This window comes from Fringilla coelebs (assembly GCF_963513975.1).
Source record: "Fringilla coelebs genome assembly, chromosome: 2".
Classification (NCBI taxonomy): domain Eukaryota; kingdom Metazoa; phylum Chordata; class Aves; order Passeriformes; family Fringillidae; genus Fringilla; species Fringilla coelebs.
In genome coordinates, this window is record NC_140029.1 from 102,254,809 (window position 1) to 102,278,851 (window position 24,043).

Below are 24,043 nucleotides of genomic sequence, written 5' to 3' on the forward strand. Positions count from 1 at the left end.
GAAGGGGTTAAACCTTGCCCTGTTCTGTCCTTTCTTCCCCCTTTTGTTTTTCCTTTGGCCTCAGTAGATAAAGGCAATCTATGCCTACACAGGACTTGACAAGCATCTCCAGAGACAACTGGGAGCTCATTTTAACCCCAGTGTGCCCTGGCTGGGCTGAAAGAGGGTGTTCAGGTCACCTTCATCTTGCCACCAACTCCAGCAATCCTCAGCCAAAGGGAAAATACAATTAAAACAACCAGGGTGGACAAAGCCTCCCGCCAGAGCAGTGTGGTGTTCACTGATAGATGTGGAGACCAGGCTAGGCTTTAATGGATATGGATCAGGCCACCACCTCCCCAGGCTACTGCCATCTGAGAAGATCTACTGCCCATGCATTGCTAAGGCATCTGCCCTGTCCTGCACAGCTTTATGTTCTCATCAGGTCTGGAGATACATAAACTCTCTTTAACCTCACTGGGAAGATTTTCTGTTGAAAGTGGCTCGCAGAAGGTCACCTGATACCTGATATGCTCATTTTCACTGAGTTTTATTTCAGGTCAGCACTGGGTTCCCTGTCAATTCTAATTATTCTTTGCAAGGCTGGGACCAGAAAAAGGCAGAAAATTAGGAGACATGTAGTTGGCCACTATTTCAGTTCAACCCTCCATTTCACATGAAAAGAGCAGTTCTTAATATCTTCCCCAGCAAAGTTAAGAGCATTGAAAATCCCTTTGATAAAGAATCTGAGGGCTGGACCAAGCTGTGTCTGTTGGTTACATCCAGACTGCAGCTGGTCCATGGTTCATACTTGCTGCTTGAGCAAAGGTTTAAGTGAGCTGTGAGATGAGACCGACCTCCTTTAGGATGGGTTCTAGCACGGTCCTTGAATACTTTGAGAGCTAATTTGGTGTGCAGAATTCTTCAAAGGTCTGGACGCCACTATGACCTGATGTTATGAAAATAAGGGGAAAGTAACATTTTCAGGGCTCATATCAGATTGCAGAAGGAATTTGTAATTTTTTGGGTACCTTCCCCACAGATTTGCCTTGGAATGTTGAATAATAATGAGGGAAGTCTCAGAATGACAGGATCTTTCTCCAAACCAGCATAAGTTTTACTGCTACAGGAGCAACAAATATGGTACCTTAGAACACAGATACTTTTTACTGTACCCAGCATATTTTTTTTTAATTAACTCTTAAAGCTACTAATTTTCCTCTCACTTCTTCACTGAGTATAAGAAGTATTTAAATGTATAACACAACATCTCTGAGTGACATAAAGATCCTGGAGAATCAGGCCAGTTCCAGATGATAGAATCACAGAACGGTTTGGGTTTGAAAGGACCTTAAAGACCATCCAGTTCCAACTGCCTGCCATGGGCAGGAACACCTTCCACTAGACCAGGCTGGTCCAAGTCCTGTCCAACCTGACCTTGGAGACTTCCAGCAATAGGGCATTGCACAGGCAGTACAGTACAACTGCCTTGGGAGAGTGTAGCTCTGCCATGCACTCACTGTTTGGACAGCACGAGGTCATGGTGACATTGGACAGTGTCAGACAGACCTCTGATTGAGACTCATCAGACTTGGAAGGGGGCTTAGGTTACCTTCCTGAGACATCCCCTTCACGCCTACAAGCAATAGAGATGCAGACCCCAAGCAGGGCACCTGCCTCCTCTCTCATACTTTGCATTAGGAAATTCCCTGTGCCTGACACTCAAACATGGTGATCGAGGTGGCAAAGTTGCTAGCACACTCTTGGCTGCAATTCTGGCCCGTTGTAACGAATGCTTTTCCAAGCAATTGTCTGGTTGGATTCAGGAACTAGCATTTTTCAAGGGCACTTCCCAACAGATTGTTTTCGCTCAGTTGTCTGTGGTAGAGATGGAGAGACTTAGGAATTAGTTCTCATTAACCATGGTGAGTTTCTGGGCACCGATGCAATCAGCAGAGTGTGTCTATCCTAGTTGGTTTGAAAAGACAAGGTGTCTGCTAAGGAAGGCAGGAGCCTCCCTTGAAATGGAAAATGTAAACCCCCTCCCTCTTAGTTATTATAATTTGGAAGTTAATAGGCTCTCAGGCAAAGATATGGGAATAGGACTAACAGTTTTTTACCAGGAAAACTAAAAATACAAATGTAATAATACAAACAAAAAAGCCCTACTGACAGAATACAACCTGACACCCTGTTAGTCAGGGTGTTGGTAGCAGACTAATTGGAATGGTGGCTGCAGTCCTCCTGGAGTGTCAGGTGTGTTTCTGTTGAAGCAGTGAGCCTGTAGAAGGGTGTAGTCTTCCTCTGAAGGTCCGGTGGTGGTGCAGATAGGCCTGGTCTTCCTCTGGGAATCCAGTGGAGAAGACAGCTGCTCCTCTGGGAATCCAGTGGGAAAAGGCTGCTCTGGGGTCCCAGAATCTCAAATTATATCCAGGTAGGAATGCTTGGCTCCTCCCCCTGGGTGGAGCATCTCACAATGGGATGCTGTAATTTTATCAGCCATGCAGTGACACTCAATGCCCACTAACAGCAGCTGTCTCACCAGAGGGAGGATTGGTTTGTGGAAGAGATAAAGAAAACTGCCCAATTAACAGAAGATAACTGCCCCACCTCTAAGAGATGGCAAATAGAATACACACTTATCTTACAATCCAGGACATCTAGTAACACTTATTTAAAGCTTGTGTGTTGCCTAAATATCATCATAGGCTTTGAGACCAGCCTGTTGCACCAGATGTAGCTGTAGGAAATGGTCAGAGATTCTCTCCTACTTCCACTGTCTCTGCATGCTCTGGATGTCAGTTCAGATATGGAGAACTGGACACATGGAGTGTTTCAGTGGTCTAGTCAGAACTGTCCCTACCCATGGCAGGGCAGTTGGAATAACAGAAACTTAAAAGTCCCTTTCAAATCAAACCAGTCTGATTCTGTGTACGTGGTAACAAGGGGGGGATGGCTGGTCCATCCCAGATGTAGTAGAGCTCCATATGAACGTGCCCCATGTTCTCTCACATACTTGAAGGGACCAGTTGTAATGTAATACCTGGTGATGTTCAAAAATTTGCCTGAAAAGGATTTAGATGTGGATTTAGAGTCAGAATATAAACACAGAATCATAGAATGGTTTGGGTTGTAAAGGACCTTTAAAGGTCATTCTATCCCAACCCCCCTGCCATGGGCAGGGACAACTTCCACTAGACCAGGTTGCTCCAAGCCCCATCCAACTTGGCCTCAAATTCTTCCAGGGATGGGGCAGTCACAGCTTCTCTGAGCAACCTGTTATTTCTAGATGTGCACTGAACACGTGACACACTGGTATTAGAATTTCTTTGTCAACAAACTGTGGTATTTCTAGATCAGTAGCCTTCTATCCTCGATTTCCAGAGGTTTGGCTGAGCTATTCCAGAGCTGGTAGACACAGTGCATCAATGTGCACACACCTAAGAATGGCTGTTTTATTATCTGCCTGCAAAGGGAGACATAAAGTAGTCAAGGGTGAAGTCCAATCACCAAGATCAGTGGAGCTGAGTACTCACAGAATTGTTACATCTGCATTCAGACCAGCAAAGCAAGGATGGAGACAAGCAGTCTCATTTTTCACAGTCAGATGACACTGATTGTTGCATTAAGAGCCCAGCTCTGTTGCAGAAATGCATTCCCTGACAGCCCACAGGGAGTAAAAGGCTTTTCTGTGCCTTTTCTGCAGCAATCACAGGAGTTTGGGGGAAAAGCCTGTCGCTTCCTGGATGTTTATGTTTGCATAATATATCTCCTAATGAAGTTGCTAGGCACTATGGTAACAAATACAGTCATGCTGCTTTGGAGCTCACTTTTATATAAACCAGCATTCTACAAGCAGAAGAATGAATAAATCCTGGTTTGTGTTCCATCTTTAAAATCCACTCCCTACATCCACAGTACAACAGCCTTCATCTGGTTCTGTAGACTCAACCTGTCCTTGGTCTTGCTGGTTGACCTGGTGAACCATGGGGGCTGGTTGTTCAGCTGTCCTTGGAATGAGTGAGAAACATGAATTTTACCTCTCCCTCAGCTGCAGAACACCATTTGGATGTTCCCCATGTGCCCATTCACTGATCTTGAGGAAAGCCATTGTGATTTTCACCGCTGAGATTTCTACTTCTGCCACAAACACAAAAGAAAACAGCTAATGGGGTTTGAAGTCGCTAGTGTGAAAAATGACAATCACTTTTAAAACTTCAGAGGTTTACTAAACCTTAACAAAATACAACAAAGCACTGAATAAGGAAAAATGACAGCACTGGGAGCATGGAACTAAACCACCACGTGCTCACCCACAGAATGGCTGCTCCACAAGCCTGCCCTCCCCACAAATGCCCTGACTCCCAAGGCCATCCCGTGACAGCAATAAAATGGGAGGGGAAAGAGCACTATGGGGAGAACACATCACAATAACATAACTATACATCAATAAAACTTCTTAACATACACATAATATTAATCTCTTCATTGTGAGAGCCAACCATCGCATTACCCTTCTATAACGCTAGAGACAGATAGATATGGGCAGAGAGAATTAGTCCATCATTTTATTTATTTCCACATATTGAAAATATATAGTCTACTTTGGAACAAAAGTGGATCCTAGGAAGAAGCCTCTTTTGAGGAGTTTAGGATGAACTTCAGTTTGTCATTCTGGCTTGATTTGAGGCAATTTAAAGGAGAATGCTCTGGAATGAGTTGTCTCTCTTTATAGGTTCTAACAATCCAGTAGGAAACATAGATGAATAGATAAATGAAAAAATAACAGTTTGCTAACAAGCAGCAACAGGCAAAAATAACAAATAGATTTGTGAAAAACACCAATCACTTGTTTTTAAAATTTTAAAAGTTTAGTAGTAATAAAATGGTTATAAAAATAGTAATATAATTAGAGCGATAAGAATTTGAGCAACTGAGATTTGGACAATATGAGACAATAAAAACAAAGAGTTACAGATGTCCGGGTACCTCTTTCTGGGCAAAATAAGCCGAAAAAGGGACACACGGTTAACAGAGGATTAACTCTTAAAGCAATAGCCTGTTGCATATTCATACACCTCATACATGATGCATAAATTCCATTCAAACACAGGATTCTGTCAACAGTGTCAGCTTCTTCCTCTTAATTCTGATGGCGTCTCAGAGCTGAGCGATGCAAGAAGAAGTTCGTTTGTTCTGATAATGGAGCAATAAATTCCCTTTCATTGAAAGATTTAGGTGTCCTGTGGCTGCTATCTCGGTGCGAGTCCTCTCTTTAAAAAAAGTATCTTACATAGCATAGTTTCTATTTTAACATAATGTTATAACCCAAAACTATATTTAACACGCTACTTAAAAAAATTAATACAGCATAACTTTCTAACATAACACATATAATATTCATTTTAATATTTGCGAAAAGCCAATCATAAAATACACATTTTTCACAGATTAAAAATTTCCAAATCTCATGGCCTGCCCCCAGAACGAAAAGACACCCGAAAATGCCGGACACAGACACACACACACACACAGACACACAAACACCAAGATGGTGCTCTGCAGCCGAGCGTGTGATTGGAAGGACAAAGGGAAAGGTGGTGTCAGTCTTCCCCCCCACCCCCCTGCTCTGCTCCCTGACAAGGACAGCTCCGACTGGCATAACTGGTGGGAGGACTTCGCCTTCTTTGCAGCAAGAAACCACTGGGCAGGCAGGGCAGGGAGGTCGGGCTGGGTTTTCTGTCCTCAGCCAGGAGAACAAGATGACCTTTTGCAGCCCTAGCATCCCTGCCTGAGCATCCTCTGATGACATGCACATGTCCGTACTTAACCTTTCCTGAGCCTCTGAACGCAGTACAGCTGCTTATTTACACAGAAGTAAAACCAAATATCTTCATTCCCGTTTGACAAGTTTGGTTGAAGCTGATTAAGGTGTTCAGAAGTATTACGGGAAGGGATTGACTGGCAGCCCCCTTACAGAGAGTTAATTTCCCTGGTGTTGGGGGTTAGCTTTTCTCTTTTTTTCTTCAGGGAATTTTCCTCCATTTGTTGTCATAGAGATGGTGAATGGACCTTGATTTAAAAGACAAAAGATGTAGCCAGGGCCTTGGCATGTCATTGGAATGGCTCTGGGGGAGGGGGAGAAGCAGTGTGGTTGTTGGGAGTTTCTTTAGCTGGAGGTGGTTCGGTCTCTGCCGGTTGGCTGTGGACGGGAAGCAGAATGTGTCCAGAAGACACTGATCCACTTTTAACTGTGTTTAGTTTTTTTTCTACCAGAAGTTTCAGCTCTGTCCAAAAGAAATGAAAGATAGTATTATTTTTTTCCCTGTAATTCAGGAATCCACTATCAGTTAGTAAAGGGAAGCCATATCTCAAAATATAGCTGATGAACTGCATTCCCTGCTCTGCTTGAGTTTAGATCTTACTTGGTGTTGTGTTAATTAATTATCTGTGTATTTGTCCCAATTATTTATCTGTTAGTATGGAATTAACAAAACTTTTCTGTCTAATAGGTGCAATGTATGCGGGATCATACCAATTTCTGCTTACAGGCATGGCTAAGAGGTGTCCAGGACTGACTGATTTTAATAGACTGCATTTCATTTGAATTTCTCATAATGTGTCAATAGGTTTTGGATGAGGTAAAAAAATAATTGTTGGGAGACAGTTTCTGTGTAAATCTGATTGGATGGAGGCAAAATCCTTTCCACACAGACTTGGTTGATCAATGCAGGGCTCCATTCCCTTGTTATCATTGCTCTCCTGTTGGTTTAATTCCTGAACCCTTTTCCTTTCTGATCTGTAGAAATGAGTTCAGACCCTGGATAGATGTCAAGCCCGTGAAAGCGATAAAAGCAAAGCCCCAGTACAAGCCACCAGAGGAGAAAATGACCCATGAGACCAGTTACAGTGCTCAGTTCAAGGGGGAAACCAGTAAGCCTTCTCCAGCTGATAACAAATACCTGGAACGCAGAAGGATACGCACTCTCTACTGTGAGCCCTACAAAGAACCTCCAAAGGTGAGAAACACCCCAGAAGGGACCCAGGGCCATCGCTGCTCCTGGTGGGACACGTCCAAGGCAGTCAGGCTGGGCTGAACACTGCTTGCTGTCACTGCCCTTGTGTGCTATCCTCACTGCACCTTGGGATCCACCTTGCAGGTGGTGGTGAACACAAAGCTGAACACGTCCCAGCCACGTGTGCTACCAGCCCAGAAAGCCAGCAGGGTGCTGGGTTGATCCCACAGCATGGACAGGGAGGTCAGGGAGGGGATTCTGCCCCACTGTCCCATTCTGCCCCTCTGCTCTGTGAGACCCCCACCTGCACTGCTGCCTCCAGCTCTGGGGTCCTCAGCATGGGAAGGACATGGATCTGTTGGACTGAGTCCAGAGCAGGCCATGTAGGTGCTCCAAGAGATGGAGCACCTCTGTTATGGAGACAGGCTGGGAGAGCTGAGGATGTTTATTCAGCCTGCAGAAGGGAAGGCTCTGGTGAGACTTCAGAGTCCCTGTCAGTGCCTAACAGGACTCCAGGAGAGCTGGAGAGGGACTTTGGATGGGCGCCTGGAGGGACAGGACAATGGAGAATGGCTTCACACTGCCAGAGGACAGGGCTAGAAGGGATATGGGAAAGAAATTCTTGGCTGTGAGGGTGGTAAGGCCCTGTGGCTGCCCCATCCCTGGAAGTGTCCAGTGCCAGGTTTGAAGGGGCTTGGAGCAACCAGGTGTAGTAGAAGATGTCCCAGCCTATGCAGAGGGTAGGGAATGAGATGTTCTTTAAGGACTCTTCCAACCCAAACTGTTCTAGAGTTCTATGGGCTGTAGGATAGCTTGAGGCATTCTGGAGACACTAGTGCCCTACGTCAAGGGAGGGTAGGGCTGAGATGAAAAGGTTTTTCTGTTGTCATTTGCTGTGTAATTGTCCAGGCAGCTTTTTCTTCCTCCCTCCAACACTTTAGGAGCCCACATTACATTTTATGCTGGGAGCCAGACATCTGCCTTTAATTCAGAGCATTGCACAGATTTTGACAAAGCACTTTGGGCTTTGATCAGATCAAGAACATCTGTTAAGAAGGGCCGGAGCTGAAATGTTTTCCAGCCTTGTTTTCTAGGACCAGCAGAGGACCTGCACATAAAAGAGTCAGTCTGTGAAGTTTTAAATGGAGGACCATGAGTTGTTCCCTAAGTTGATGAGTGCTTAGATCTGTGAGGAATGAGAGGGATTGCAGGGCGAGCATGTAGGAGATGAAGACTTCTGTTCTCCCTAATTTTTGTAACTGTCCTTCCTATTTTGGGGGTGTAGAAAAAAGATGTTGTGGAATTTTCTCATCTGCCAATTAGTGTTCTGCACCTCAGGTATCCCAAGGTAATTTTCCTCCATTTTGGGAATCTGCTAAGGACAAACAAACAGAGGAGTCCTCTCCTGCAAGAAAGATGGAGACTTATAGCAGCCTCTTTGTCCTGAGCATCATTTCTCTGCTTCCAGAGAGACAGTCCTCTGGGGTTTGCAAAACCCACCCTGAAGTCAGAGAAAGATGCAGAAATTGATAAAATGACTGATAATATTCCCTCTCCTATTCACCCTGCTCTATCCTGATCTGGATACAATGGGCTCTGCTGGCTCCAGGGGCACTGACTTCAGGGCATCCTGAAAGGAGCTGGCCATTTGCCACTCAGCATAAGCTCAGCTGGTCCCCTACCTTTGTGGCAGGGCAGAGATGAGCAGATAAGTAACATTTGTGCTGTTTCAGATCTGAATCCTGTTTTCCGCTTGTCCTTGTGTCTCTCCTTCTCTCTTTCTCTCCCTCTCCCTCTCTTTCTCCATCTCTGTGTCGTCGTTTTGCCTGTCGCCCTCCATGCAGGTGGAAAAGCCTAGCCTAAAGCCTTCCAAACCAAAAAAGACCACAACAAGCCATAAACCCTTGAAAAAGGCCAAAGACAAGCAGATTGCATCTGGCCGGGCTGCCAAGAAAAAGAGCGCCGAGACCTCCAACACTGCAAAGCCAGAAGATAAGGAGAAAAGTAAAGAGATGAACAATAAACTGGCTGAGGCAAAAGAGTAAATGTCACTGCACTTTCTTTCTCATTTTTTTTCCTTTTCTTTCTTTCTTCCTTCCTTTTTTTTTTTTCCCTTTGATTAAATAAAGGCCACAAAATTAATTAGAGGCTTCTAATCTGCTTTTTGTTCTGATTGTATTAGAAGCTTTTCTGTTTTATTTCCAAGGAGGATAAGGAAATCCTTGTTTCTGAGGTCAGGTTGTTCTGCTTTGCCTGCACAACACGGCTCTGCACAGAGTGAGGGATGTGAGAGAAGGTATAAGCAGGGTCCTAAGAGATGAAGGTGATGGATCAACAGTGATTACATCCAACAGCTTGCCCCTTTCCTTGGGCTTGCTTCTTCAGTGCTTTGACAGCATGGAAGTGCCCACTGAGCCAAGGAGGGGCTGTGCCCTCATCCCATGAGGCCCTTTTGGGTTGGCCATTGTTGTGTCATCTCCCACTGGTGTCAATAGGTAAAGGGGTTTGGAGGCAGAGAGGATCAGGTTCATTCATGGTGCCATGGATATGCTGTAAAAACACCAAAATCAATGGTGTGGCCAAGAATGATTTCCCCTTTTGACACTTGATGGGAATTCTGCTCCAAGAAGCAACAGGAAAGGAGATCCCATGGAAGTAAAGGGCCAAATCCTCCCCAAGGGTAGTTGGGAGTACATCTAGTTGCATCAAGGCAACTTCACTCATCAATAGCACTTGAAGTCCTTGATTTAAAAAAAAAAAAATTGGTGAGGGAAGGTGCAGTGAGCAGTGAAGACTTTCCAATCACATGGCAGGTTAGACTAGGTTATCAGCAGGTTGTTCTTCCCTATTGTTTCCCCTAAGTTATGGATCTTATTAATTATTCCTGTTTTGTTTTGAATCTTGATCTGCTTTCTTCACTTCTGGGATGCCAACAGGCAGAGCTAGGTTTCAAAAAGTGGTTTAGTCTGCAGGCATGACCTTCCAAGGGGTAGAATGAAATGTGTCACCAAGGTTGGCTAGAGCTGTCAGCCCCCATTGTGTCTATTCTTCCAGCTGTTTATGTTCATGTTGGCTCATGGGCAACTCAAGAGGGCCATAAAAAAAGTTTCTGGGATCCCTAGACTCCCTCCAGACAAGATCTCAGGGTTTCAGTCATATTTACTGTGCTCTTACACTAACTAGGAAATCCCCAGGACTGGTTTGGAAGCCCTAAACACAGCAGGACCATTTGTCAGCGAGTATGAACTGGCCCAACAAAATGGCATTGCATGCCAGAGAATCTGGGTCACTGGATCAGTGGGAGAGTTGTGGTCCCAATCCAAATTTATGTGCCTAACTTCTGGATTGGGTCCTAAGTAACATAGGGATTAATTTTTGTCCCACTAAGCTTAGACTCTTAGACTCTCCCATAGCAGAGTGGCTGCAAGTTAAGATGCAGGGTTCTCGTTCCTTATTTTTGCAGCTCCAAATTTTCTCTCCTAATATGAAGTCCAGCTTGAAACTTCCAGTGGACAATTGGGAAGCATGAAGACAGAGATGGGAAGTAGAGTGGAGAGGTGGTGTGTTGCTGTAGAGGTGGTGGAATAAGGAAAGTCTTATTGCTAGGGGTATTTTAGAGATGTGAAGCTATCCAGCAGGACAATGGATGAGTTGCGAGGGTGAGGAGTCCCTTTTTTGGGGTTTCGTCCCATTAGAATCAGTCTTTTGGAAACATAAATGAGTGGTGGGCTACAAGGTTGAGTGAAATTTTTCAGTGAGGAGGAAAGCTCTGTGATATACAGATAGTGACATTTGCTGGCCTTAGTAATGAATAAATTCCAAGTTCAGTGTATCATGTGATGTGTCCTGTTTGCCTTGCGCTAACAGCCTAAACCTTTGAGTATCAGTAAATGTAGTGTTCTGAATTCAGTGGTGTAATTCCCAGCTTAGCTGTGTTAGAACTGTGTGCTATGAGCTAGTCAGGTTGTGTATGTGGAAAATATATATTCATATATAGAAATATATATATATATTTAAAACCTCTGCTGTTTAGGAGGAAACCAGGGAAAATCCTCCAGGAAGTAAAACTGTGGAAATCTTTGTGAATGTAGTGCTTTTTTTTTTTTTTTCCTTTTTATTTTTTTTCCTGCTTTTTTTTTTTTATGTGCATGCCTCATGGAGATGCTGACCTGTCCATATTGATCATTGCTTTTCTGAGTGCTCAGAAGCCCCTGCAGCGCTGCTCAGCTCTGTGTCCAGAGCAGCTCGGCACAAAGCTTGTGTTGAGCTCGCGGGGAGGCATGCTGCCATGCTGCTCACAGCTCTTCCAACCTGTCACTTAAGGGACAACTGGCCAGAGAAGAGCAGCTCCCAAGACTTGGTATGATTCCTTGGCTTTTGGGATGCTTCATGTATCTTCACACTCCTCAGTAATGTCCTTTCCTACAGGATGTAGCATAAGCTGTGAAGATGGTATGTCACAGCAGGCACAACACATCAGGAAGGCACTAGACAGTTCAAATGGCTCAACACACCAAAATCTTACATAAGGACAGACCATGCAAAACAATTCTTCCTATTATTTTTCAGCCCCAAGTTTCACATTTAAAGATACACCACACTTGCCACTGTTTCACCTGGAATTCAATGAGAATTTAGCACTTGACTTCAAGGTGAACTAAATTTTGACCAAGGAACATCACTAAGATGCTCAGACCACCTCATCCAAGCATCTCCATGGCTCTGGATGAACTGCTGATTATCCAACTTGGGATGCTTTCTTCTTAATGAAGAGCATCTATCACAATGTTTGAAACATACACACTGAGTGGTCAAAATATAGCTTTCTGTTTCCATAATACTTGAAGTCTTTTGGTGGCAGAGGGCTTGGAACTAGAAGGTCCCTTCCAACCCAAGCCATTCCATGAGCTCGCTACAAAGCTAGGTATGAAGTGTTAACCAGTGGTTTTAATTCCCTCTATACTGAAGGAACTTTCCAAGGACCTTTGAGCTGCCTGCTTTTGACACCTGTCTTTGGGCGGGGTGAATGGTCCTTGAAAGGTTTTCTTTGCAGAAAGATCCTGGGAGACTGGTAAGGCCTGGATACCTTCCTCTCACATCAACAAAATAGGAATAGAAATCCTGGCTTGTGTTCCATATGCACCACATCTGCAGCATGCATCCAAGCACACACACATCCAAGCACATGGGCTGGCACTGCGCTGAACACCAGGAACTACAGCAGAGGCAAGCCTCAGGGTGAAATCCTGCATTGCTGTACCTTCCACAGACTCTATGCCCATCCAACCCACTCAGGTTTATCAGAAAGGAGACCCAATCTCTACCATTTCAAATTCACTTTGGGCTCTGAACTTGTCAATCCCACTGGGAAACAGTGCTCTGCTGTTCTGTGTTTCCAGCTACCACAATGCTGATTCTGTTCCACTGCTGATTTGTAATATGTTTTACTTTTCTTGTAAAAAGAAAAATATGTTTTGCTTTTTACCCTGTGAGAGTTCCTGTGCTATTGCTTGCTTTCACATTTTCACTGTATTGTACTGTTACTCCTTTCTGCAAAATGGTGCTAATTGCTGACTGAGCTCCTGTTCTCTGACTGCTTTGCACACTAATCACTTGCTTCTTCATTTGCAGCACAGCCGGTGCCAAAACCTGGTGCCCATGCATTCCACAAACTCTTGCCTCTTGGAGGCAGATAGGAAGTGTCTAATTAATATTTTGTGGCCTGGGTTTGGTTGCGTATCACAAATTGTCTCTTGTAAACACGTTAAGCACACCTCCTTGTGGTGCTTTTTCATTGTTGATATCCTGATGAGAGTCTCACACACACACACACAGACACACACACACACATTAATGTACCGCCAATTGATTGTGATGTGCTTGTGATCTTTGCTTGCTCAAAGGGTTCTTTTTCCAATGATAAATAAATGCTGAAGACAAATACCTCCTCCTTGATCTTGTTTTCTCAATCAGAAGCACAGTTAACTGAAAGAAATGTCTGTCCAAATGAGGCTTGTGTTGCTTAGAGTTGCCACTTTCATGCCTGCTGTGGGGACAGCTGGGCTGGCACAGTCTGACTCCCTTTAGGTGGCTGCTGATCTCAGACCAGTCTGGCATGAGCTGTAAGCGTTTGCAAATGCAAAGATGGACAGTGAAGTCATGTGGATGGCCCGAGTTTCCTTTTACTTTCTGTACAAAATATCTTTGAGTAGAGAGCCCATGCAGTGCCTTGCTCATGGCCACCTTGTCCTGGCTCAGGGAGCAGAGACCAAATCCCATTGAGAGCTGGAGGGAGGGTAGATGATGTGTATTTACCAATGTTAATTACACTTTTTTTCAACTGCCTACAGCTTTTATTTTCTCCCTAAACCAAACCTGGAAAACTTGGTCTGCTGAAAGGTGTCTCTTCCCATGGTAGGGAGTTTGGAACTAGATGGTCTTTAAGGTCCCTTCCAATCCAAACTATTCCATGTTTCTATGATTTTGAAACCTCTCCTCCACCTCCTCCTCCTCCCTGTTGACATCCATGGGCCACCAAACCTTTTCTACCTTCCTGTTGCTAAGGGTGCTATTTTGCATCCCTGCCTTGTTTATAAATCACTTCTTGAATTTATTCCATTTGTGACCACATGCTAGCAACAGTGCTGCTTTCTGATGTCCTCTGTATCACCCTGCCTTCCCTTCTGCCTTCCTCACCAGTTCCATCCATACATGAATCACACCTATCTCTAGGATTTTTGGAGTGTTTCAGCTGGGCTGTAGGTTGCAGGATTTACCATTTCACTCTGTACAGCTGGTAGCAGAGAAAATGCTCATTTCTAAAGGATTGGTTATTACTGGGGCTTATCTGTGACAATCCATGATGGGCAACAAAGTGCTTCTCCCATGACACAAAGGCACAGAGTCTTTTCCATGCTGCAGTCTTCATAGGTAATCCATCTCCTCCCTGCAGCTGCCCAAAGTGAATGCTGGAAAACACCTTCACTGCCCTGTTGATCTCTGAACTCACTCAGCCTTGCAAAGCCCAAATGCAGAATGGGGCACAGGATGCATTTCAGGGGAACACTGGGACCCACCCTTGGTCTCTAACCATCACTGTCTGAAACCACTGGTACTGACTGACTCCTTAATCTTCACCAAATCACTAGTCACTGGCACTGCCCACCTCTTTCCAAGGGCTTCACTGAAAATGAAGTGCTTTGTCTTACAAGAGTATTTAGTGTGGAGATGCTGAGGCACTGGCTGGACATTTATTTGTCAGTGTTAGTGTCTGGGTGAAGTGAAAAATAAACTGAATTTTGAAAGTCAAGCCTCCCTCTCAAATACTTAATCGCAGAATGTTTTACAGGTCTTTTCCAACCTAAATAATTTTGTGATCTGAGGGTGATCAGAGGCTTTGCAGAGGTGTCGCTGTGACTGCCATGAGCAGTCTCATGAGGAGTTGACTCCATGCTTCCAATTTTACTGAGCTGCTTTTAACTACATGGTGTCCACTCATCTGGGATCCTTGTGCATGGGTGGGTGAAAAAGTTTTTCCTTGACGCTCTCCATCCTTCCACTCCAGCTTGGGCACAGAACTGACCTCTCTTTGAAAACCTCTGTTATCATTTTTATATCCCTGACTGGTAAAAGGATGCTTCACCAGCTAACATATCAGCCATTATAGCAATGCAGCCTCTTGTGTCATGATATTCTTCTGATTTAGGGTTTATTTAGAGATGTGCCAGTGCAGGAGAGAAAGAGACTTTTTAAGAAGATGCTTCTGACATAGCTTGTACCTCCCAACATCCAAGGAGTAAGGACCAACAGTGACATCAGATCAAGAAGAGGAGCCACACAGGAAGGAGAAATCCCCTGGTATAAACAAGATGATACGGATGTGCTCAGCTCCAAGAACAGTATCTTTTCCACATCTGGAAAATCTTGTGGTGTTCAGACATGGGCTTCTGCTCTGCCTTGTTCCAACAGTGTCATGGTAAGTTTGATTCAGTTGGGGAATTGGCACCTCACTTCCATTTGCCCTTATTCACCTGAGCATTCTGGCTTGGGAGCAATTCCACTAATGCCACTGGGTCTACTTCCAAGCTCAGGGTGTGTGATAAGGGGTAACACAGCTCTGAGTACTTCAGGACTGGTGGTGTGTCATGAACTCTGAATTGCTTGTAAAGACTCTTAATTTCTGTTGCAGGGTGCCTTGGGAACAACTTCCTAATCCTGACTGTCATGGTGGAGGACATGTGAGGCAAGAATAAAACAAAATTGTGCTGGTGGATTGAAGGCATCTTTGTGCTTTCTAAAATGCCAGCTTGCCCTTCAGGGGAAGGAAGTCTACTCCATGGAAGCCAACGACAAGGACCAGCCACCAGAAAAATGATGGATGGTAGTGGCAGATCTTGGTGATGTGTGAGAGCCCTGACTGCTTTCAATGTGTTTCAGTGTGAGAGATGGGAAGGGGGAAGCATTTCTGAACCTTCCTTGTTGCCCTCTGCCTACCCCAGCCTAGCCTGTGGCATGCAGCAACCCCAAGTCCCCAAGCAGAGCTGGAGAAACTGGTGTGTCCTCTCTACCTCTGAAAGAGCTCTGGAGAACTGGGTCACAGCAGAGAGTGAGGAGCACCCTGCATGGCACATGGTGGAGGGAATCTCACCACATGAGGGGTGGCAGATGGGTCTGTTCTTGTCAGTTAACAACACCAATAAGCACTTGATGGTTCCAGACCAGATGGTCAAGGCAGGGAAATCCTGAGAGCAGCCCCTGGCCCTTGGACTGACCTGCTCCTTGGCCTGGTTCAGGATCTAGTGCCCAACTGAAGACAAGTTCAGCTGTGGCCACCTTGCTTGGACCCAAGAGATTTGCCCAGACAAGCTGTGGCTGCCCCATCCCTGGAAGTGTTCAAGGCAAGTGTTGTACTGGAGCTGGAGAAACCTGGTCTAGTGGAAGGTGTCCCTGTCCGTGGCAGGGGGTTGGAACAAGAGGATCTTCAAGATCCTTCCCACCCAAATAATTCTTTGCCCCCTTTTCCCTGCTCTCTTGCCTCTCCCCAGGGTTCATTGCTGATCAAAGGTCTCTCCCCGTTGGCTCCTTCCCTTGCAGTCTGCAATGCCCTCACCTCCCCATCCTGACCCCGTTTGCCTGCCACACCACCATTCCTTCTTGCCTTCAGAAGAATTTTCCCTCCATCCTCTCTGCCATCTTTTCTGTGTCTGTCCCACAGCTGCTTCTCCAATCCTTTGCTTTCTCCCACCTCTCCCCCTCCACCACCTTTCCCCTCCACATCACCCCAATACCCAGGTCCCCCAAGGACCTTCTTCCCGTCCTCCCTCAGATGCTGTCTCATGTCCTGTCTCTCTCGGACTGTAAGCCTTTTTCTTTGCCTGTACTGTGTGATATCACTCACTGCTCGAATAAATGATACCTCACCTACCAACTGCCCCTTCTCTCTCTCTCCTTTCTTGGTGTGACTTCACTAGATGTGTCTGCCAGTGCCTTGTGTGTCTGTCCTGGTGGCCAGTCAAGCAGTCAGTCTTGCTTCTGCAGGTCTGTCTGCTTTTAGGGTGATGCTGCTCACGCTTTTGTCCTCTGGTACTTTTGTTTCTTTTCTTTTACAGCCACAGGGACAAGCTTTGCTGTCAGTGTAGGAGCCTGGCACATTTAGAGCTGCAGGATCTTCTGTCCCTTGCCATTCTGGTGCATCTGATAAAGAGGTTGGCCTTTCTCCAGCTTCCTGCAGAGATGTCCTGTGCTGCCTGGTGGCTCAACAAAGGCAGCAGCTGAGGAGAATGAAGGAGAAATCTTGTAGCCCAGAGCAGAAGCAGCTGATGATAAAGGAACAACGTTCCCCTGTTACAGGAAGCAGTGGGGAGAGATGTGTCAGTGGAAATCCAAGCAGATATCTCTCTCAGGGGAATCAGCAAAAGCTGGCTTAGCATGTTTCAGAGATGGATGCCCAGGAGGCTTCTTGTGGCTGAGAAGGTGCCCTGGACATCTGCTTCCTTCATCCCAGGCGAGGACTAGCCCTGTCCATGGTCCCTTCTGCCTGTGAGTACATCAAGGACCCAGCTGTCACTCAGTCCCAGGTGGCTCCTTGCTGCCTCCTTGTCCTAATTTATTGCCTCGAAGTGCCAGTTTGGTTGGTGCTGGCTGGAGTTGTTAGCACATGGAGATGGTGCTTCTTCCCAGGTGCTCCTTATAAACGTGGAAAGTTGCAGGAGCAGCTCGGTTCCTCTGCCCTTACAGTGACCCTCACTGCCTGTGGTGTGACACCAGCCTGCCAGAAAGCAAAGGAGCCTCCTGGTCATGCTGAGTGAGTCAGAGCATGGTCACAAGTCTGGTTTCATGGGCCATCTGCAGGAGTTAGGTCTGAGGACCTAAAGAGAGGCAAAACTGAAGCAGTTTGGTGGATGTGGATGGGAGAGGGATCAAGCAGTGCTCAGTCCCCTGGGCTTCTTTCAGTGCCTGTTCCTGTCCTGTCCTGCCTGCAAGAGCAGACAGAAGAGATTAAATGTGTGGGGACCTCAAATCCTCAGTGAGAAGCCTGGAAATGCCATCTAGGACAAGCAAGACTTGCAGCAGGGTTGTGCCTGACATCTCCAGGCTGAAGGAATTTTGGTGTAGGTGCTGGAAAGAAGCATTGGGAAAGAGGATCAATCCCTTGATGTGGGTGATATCCTGCATCATTTCCCTATGTGCCACCCTGACTTACTTCCACCTGCCTTCCTTCCACAGTGCTGCCAAGATGTAGATTCCACCAGTAAAAAAGCACTGACAAAAATCTCAGCTGCAGTTTTAGGGTCTGACTAGTATTTAGGACATGACTCATCCATGCTGCTCAGATCCTCATCTCACTTGAAGGTATGCAGAAGTCTTCTGGCATCTACATTTCTGCTAGCAGAGCTCTGTGAGAGCTTGCCTGTCTGCTACTTTGGTTTGAGCTCTGAAGGGCTGAGTTCCTTGTTGCTCATCCCACACCTACATCAGGCCAGATTTCACAACCAGGCACTTTCTCCTTCAGACCTTGCTGGCCCCAAACAGGTGCACATTTCCAGGTCTCACACCTTTGCAGGGACAGCACCCCCTCTGCTTGCTGAGGTATAGAACAAGGCTAAAATTCTGCACTTTCCTGATACAATTCACAGTGTTATTTCTACTGCTTGATGTGCCTTTTCCAAAGAATGCAACTGAGACCTATTATAAAGTACCATGTTAAGACCATTTCTCAGTACAAAAAAAAGTTTGCATTTTTGTTGCCGTTTTGTAAAGACAACAAGCTTCAGTGCACAAAGGGCAACACAGCATTCAGAAGACAGAAGTGACTTGTCATAACCTATACATAATCCAACTGGGAATTGCATTTGCTCAGAAATGAACCTGAGGAACATGCCCTCCTGGATAAGGGCACTAACCAAAAGGTGGTTCCTCCACAGACAAGAGCTGTCCCCTCACCTGAATTCTCTGGGAAAGAAAGGACAGGCTTCTCATGTTTTTTCTTTAAAACATTCCTTCAGCTCCAGAGTTCTGTGCCTGAGGCTGTTTGCTGTTTCTGAGCCACTGATTCAGGTAGAGGATTCCTGCTGCTTCTAGTTCTCTTAAAGGCAACTTTTAATTTTCTGTGTGCCTATACTGACTCATAAGAGGTCCCAAGTAGCTAAACTGCTTAAATTAAAGTAATTTTGCAGAAGACAATACAAGTCATCAGCTCATTTTGATATGAGGCCACCAAATCATCAAGATGTGAATTCATAGAGGAAAAGGGATGAGATGTGAGCAGGTCCTCCACATCTCTGAGGAACAGGATAATATTGCTGGAGCTGTCAGAGGCAAGTTTAGACCCCAAGTCACAAAATCCCAGCTCTCTGTGGTTATACCAGGACCAACGAAGAGGAGATGGTGCTATGTGTGCTCATGGTGGCCCATGGACACCCCTGGTTATTTCCAGACACCTTGTACTGGCTCTGGGAAACAAACCCCTGCTGAATTTCATACTCCTGCATCTCTCTCAGACATAACAAGAGGAGAAACCTGTCACTTCCAATTCATCTCTTCTACATTTCTCACCTTCTTACATGACAATTTGCCATCAGCAGCCCTCATGAGGGCAAAGATCTTCAAACTCTTTCCTTGCTTGGCTTAGGAGTCATTTATAAATGTTACTGCATATGTGTTTGGAATTGTTATGTTTCAGGATCAGGCTTTCCTTTCAGCTCTCCTATTTGCACACTGCCACCTCACTCTTCCCAAGGCTGCTACCTAGAGCTAGACCTGCAGGGAACAGCCATGGTTGTTCTCTGCTGTGCCTGCTCTGTTGTTTCTGAATACCAACTCCAGGGGAAAACAAGGTAATTACCTACCACTGCACTCCCTCCAGTTTAAAACGGGTTTGGATGGACAATCACACAATTGTCTATATTAATGCAGACAAAGGGGAAGCCAGGGGGTGAGATGGGACACAGTCTCTTTCTCCTCCTCAGGCCTGAAGTCCGTGGCTGAAGGATGCACACAGTCATAGGAAATGAGCCAGTAGATTAAAAGGAAGAGCACACTGCAGGGAGCAGCTTTCTGACTGCCTCAACAGGGAGGGACCACCCTAGTGCTGCTGGGATGGAGGAGTTTCCCTGGTGATTCTAGCAAGGGCTCAGGAAAATGTTGGTGGATTGAGAACAGTTCATGCTTCAGGGAGAGATGATTTTTGACTTTCAGAGCTCTCCTCTGAAATGCAGAATAGCAGCAAGAGCAGGGTTGGATACCAAGGAAGAGGTGGCATGGCTCTGGTGTTGGCCCACCTGGATGGGGTTGAACCTCGATCATCATGTACACACTGGCACAGGATAACCTGAGATCATGGGCACCACTTCCACTGGCAAGGATGTGCAGGCATCTCCAGCCTTCTCCAGAGACCAGGCAATGGGTCCTGTCCTAGCAGATGCCTGTGCATCAGCAGTGTGGACCTGGCCTGCCCTGGCAGTGGGGCATCTTTCCAAAGAGAAGCTGCTCTGCATTTTCCTTTGATTTGTGGTGCTGGGCTCACCTCATTCCCATAGGAACCACTGTGCTGGAAGAACTCAGCAGATTTCCTACCAACCTCTGCCAACAGCTTCTGGCAGCAAATGTCTCTTTGTAGTAAGCAAAAAGGGCAAGGTGAGGGTGAGTATTTGAGAGAGAGGTGTCCTGCCAGGGCTCTTCACATGGTCCTGCCCCACGAGCCTCTCACACAGAAATGGGTTTTCTCATGTCTGGGTGGGGTTGATTTCACAGACCACGAATATGGTAACCAGCTACTCCGTGGTGTCAGCCCCTCCTTCCCTCCTCTAACCTGGAACCATTCCCTGCACAAAAATCATGCAAGACTGGGGGACAAATGGGGATCTCCACAGTCCCTTGATGCAACCACCATGTAATGCTGCCCATTTTAAATCCTAGCAGGTTTCTCATGCATCATCAACTGCTTTCTGCCTTTCTGCATCCTCACAGACCTGTTCCCATCCATCCATGTCTCTCCTCATCCCCAGAGATCCTCCTCCTCTTTCTGAGTGAAGACTGATTCCCTTGTTCCCTACAGGTCTTTCCTTCCCCATCCTCCCTCTGTGCTTTCTCAAGACCCAGCCTTCCTCCCAACACATGTCCAGAGCTTCTACTGGCAGCATCTACCCTAACTCCAGCGTGCCTTTGTTCTTTTGTGCTGCCATCCAGAACTATCCAGGTACAAAGGTGACCCTGCCAGTCATCAGTACCTCAGTGCCACCATCACCTACTGGTGTCTCCTGGGGGTATAGAAGAGAAAAGGGGTGCTCTCAAATTGGGGATAGTTTATGTTAGCTGGGCTTACTTTCCTTGGTTGTTTTTAACAGGTACTCCCTGAGTGGCACAAGAGCTCAGCTCCACTGTGAGAGGGCTTTTGCCATCCATCATGAGGGATTGCTTCTTTGAGAGACAATTTTACAGCGTTTGTTTGATGCATGTTATAATCAATTGGCAAGTAATTTTTGTAGCTGGTGGTGGACACGGTCCTGGTCACAGTTAAACCAAGGGCTGGTCAAAAAAGTCCGGATCAAGCCCTCACATGTTTTGTGGACATCCATGAGTTTTGGATCAGTTCCCTGCAGGGAGCAGGACCACTTACCAGCCAGCTGAGGACATACCAAATGTGTGGTTGCTTGGGGAACACTCTGCAGAGCCATTGGTCTGGGGCAAAGTCCACCTCGGGGGTGGCATTTGTTTTCATGGGTCAGCTGATTGCTCTGATAGCTTTGCAATGATGCTCTTTCTTCTGCTTCCAGGATCCCTGAAAAAAACACTGGTGCTACAGAGCAAGAACCAAGTACCTTAGTGGAGGGCCAATTCACATGAAGTCAGGAACCTTCGTCTGAGCATCAGCTGGAGCAAATGTATAGTTCGCATGAAACGTGTATTGTCTGGCTGGCATAAAATAAAGCTGATTATGAGAGCTGAATGACAACTGCTGTTGTCTCTCAAGCACTTTGAAGTTATTGTGTGATGCAGTTAGCATGTCTGTGCCTTGATTTATGTATAGTAAAGTTACACAAAAAATAGGTCCAATTCTCTCTTTATTCATAGATGGGAAGCAATACTGGTTTTAAAGGTCTCTCTGTTTTATGTGGGCAACAGAGAGGTAGATTCATATCCATAGCCTGTGGAAGGATCACACTGGATTTCAGAAATTGTGACAGAATCCTAGTTCATAGAAACAACAACTCTCTTCAAAGATCCTTGGAAGATTTCATACATTATAAATTCTTAACCACTGTCAGGAACTTGTGTTTGGATATTGCCAGGTGAGACACACCTTGTGCAACATCTGGCAGATCCCCTTGTCACTGTGCTGTAATAATGAATATTTCAGACCTTCTTCTGAGGCTGTTAATATTTAACTGATTGCCAATTAAAGCAAATAATAGAATTATTTGGGGTTGGAAGGGACCTTATTAAATAATTCAGTTCCACTGCCCTGCCATGGGGAAGGACATATTTCACTCGACCAGGCTGCTCCAAGCCCCATCCAACTTGGCCTTTAAGACTTCCAGGAATGAGGTATGTTGGGAAGGATGAAAGTTTGACAAGAAAATCTCACAGATGTGTAAGCTTGGCAGAAAGATTTTTGAATGTAGAACCTGAGAATGAAATAGAGATGGAAGCAAGTTTTTATATAGAAGGAAAGAATTGCTGAGCCAGTTTTACTGGATAACTAAGAAGGCAAAGGGTATGTTAGTTAGAAGGGGTTTTATGACTTAGAGCAAAGGATAAACCCACCCCAAACAAGAAGATGTTTTAACCAAGCAGAAAGATAGCACAGGCAAACAAGCCTGCTGATGTTGCAAGCAGAAAAAAGGTCTCAGAATTCTCCACTGCAAGAAAACTGAAAGACAACTGCTAGCTTAAACTGTAATGTACTGACTTTTAGTGATTGGATGATAGTAACATGAATATGGTAATTATAGTAGTTATGATAGGCTATAGATAAAAGTTAAGGTATAGATTGGTTCTTCTGTATTAAGATGCTCAGCAAAGAAAAGCATATAATGCATTTGTAACCTAAACTAAGGGTCTCCAGGCCTGCCTGCAGCTGGAGCTGACAGCTGTAGGCACAGGCTCTGCCACCCACTACCCTGGACTGCTGTAACTCTTGGATACAATAAACTGCATTTTGGAGAGCCGCCTGGAGTCCTGCATCTCTCATTACAGCTCTTACAGAGGCAGCCACAGCTTCGCTAGGCAACCTGTGCCAGGGTCTTGCCACTCTCACAGGGAGGAACTTCCTGATATCTAACCTAAATTTCCCTTCTTTCAGTCTGAACCCTTGTTCTGTCACTAAATTTCCTGATGCAGAGTTCCTCTCTGTCTTCCTTGTAGGCTCTTTCAGATACTGGGAGAGGTTCTGAGGTATCCAGGTGATGCCTTAAGTTTTAGCTTTCATATTTTTCAGTTGCTGTGCTGCCTAAGTGTGCATCATATTAAGTGTTGGTAAGCTCTCTTCACAGAGTAGGGAGACAAAACAATTCCTTATCTAGCTTGGGACCAAGGACAACCATTACAAGTTTCAAGCCCAAGAGCATAAACAATGGTAGTTTGAAGAGAGAAAACAAGAAGGATGGGACTTCATAATCTGAAGCTGTAATTGGACAATTAACCCCAATATGCAAATGGACCAGAACTTATAAAAGTGAGAGACCTCATGGCCAGTCGTCCATTTCTGTGACCATTTTGGGTTCATCTTGGGTGTAGCCCTGCCTGGGCTCTGCCCAAGGTGTATCCATTAAGGCCTTTTAATAAATACCTACTTTATTCTTTAATTCTGTCTAGCCTCTGTTCTAGGTCAGCCTTCTCAAGGTATCAAGGCAACCTCCTGCTTTCCAGGCTGAACAGCACCGACTTTCTCAGCCTGTCTTCTTCAGGGAGGTATTCTAGAGTCCTTATCAAATGCTGGACAAGACATCAAGCTGGAAAATTAGCATTTCTTCTCAGCTTATTTTCTAAAAAATGTTTTACTGAAAAATTGTGAGGTTCACAATTGGAAATGTAGGAAAAAAATGGTCAACTGATGCTTGTTCAGTATGTTCATATTTTCTGGGTGAGGTTCCATATGTTCACAAGATTGGACTTGGGTGATCTTGGAGGTCTTTTCCACCCTTTATGACCCCTATAGGATGCATGCAGCACCATGATGGGAGATGTAATCCAGTTCTACAGCCTGTCCTGTACAGATGGCATGGAGTACCCAGACTGCAATTCCAGCAAGGCAGTGGCTCAGCACACTGCAATAAATATTTCTGGGTTTAGGCTGAAGGGTTCTAACACTTAGAGCTGAGATGACAGTTTATTAAGAAAAAGTAACAATTTCTCAATTTCTAGTATTTCTCTTCCCCCCCCCCCCCCCCCCCCCCCCACCTGGTGTCAGCTGCTCCTCAGACACTTTTTGTTCCACCTTTTCTTTCCCTACATATTATGCTCTCCTCAGGGTCCTCCTTCTCTCAAAAATAATCAAGTTACTAACTGCACTGCCCATCCCATGTATTATAGATGATTTCCTGCCTTAG

General features: G+C 45.5%; 1 protein-coding gene across 1 annotated transcript in view; it reads left to right on the forward strand.

The window, feature by feature from the left end:
• The window catches only part of MAP6 (microtubule associated protein 6), a gene marked incomplete at both ends in the record, with an annotated part of 48,151 nt that extends 26,813 nt beyond the window's left edge, over positions 1-21,338 (forward strand). The window contains 3 exons of the mRNA XM_084201338.1: positions 6,785-6,998; positions 8,840-9,036; positions 21,269-21,338. Of these exons, the coding sequence (XP_084057464.1) occupies positions 6,785-6,998; positions 8,840-9,036; positions 21,269-21,338 (481 nt within the window). The remainder of the gene's footprint in view (positions 1-6,784; positions 6,999-8,839; positions 9,037-21,268) is intronic.
• Positions 21,339-24,043: the final 2,705 nt, after the last annotated feature.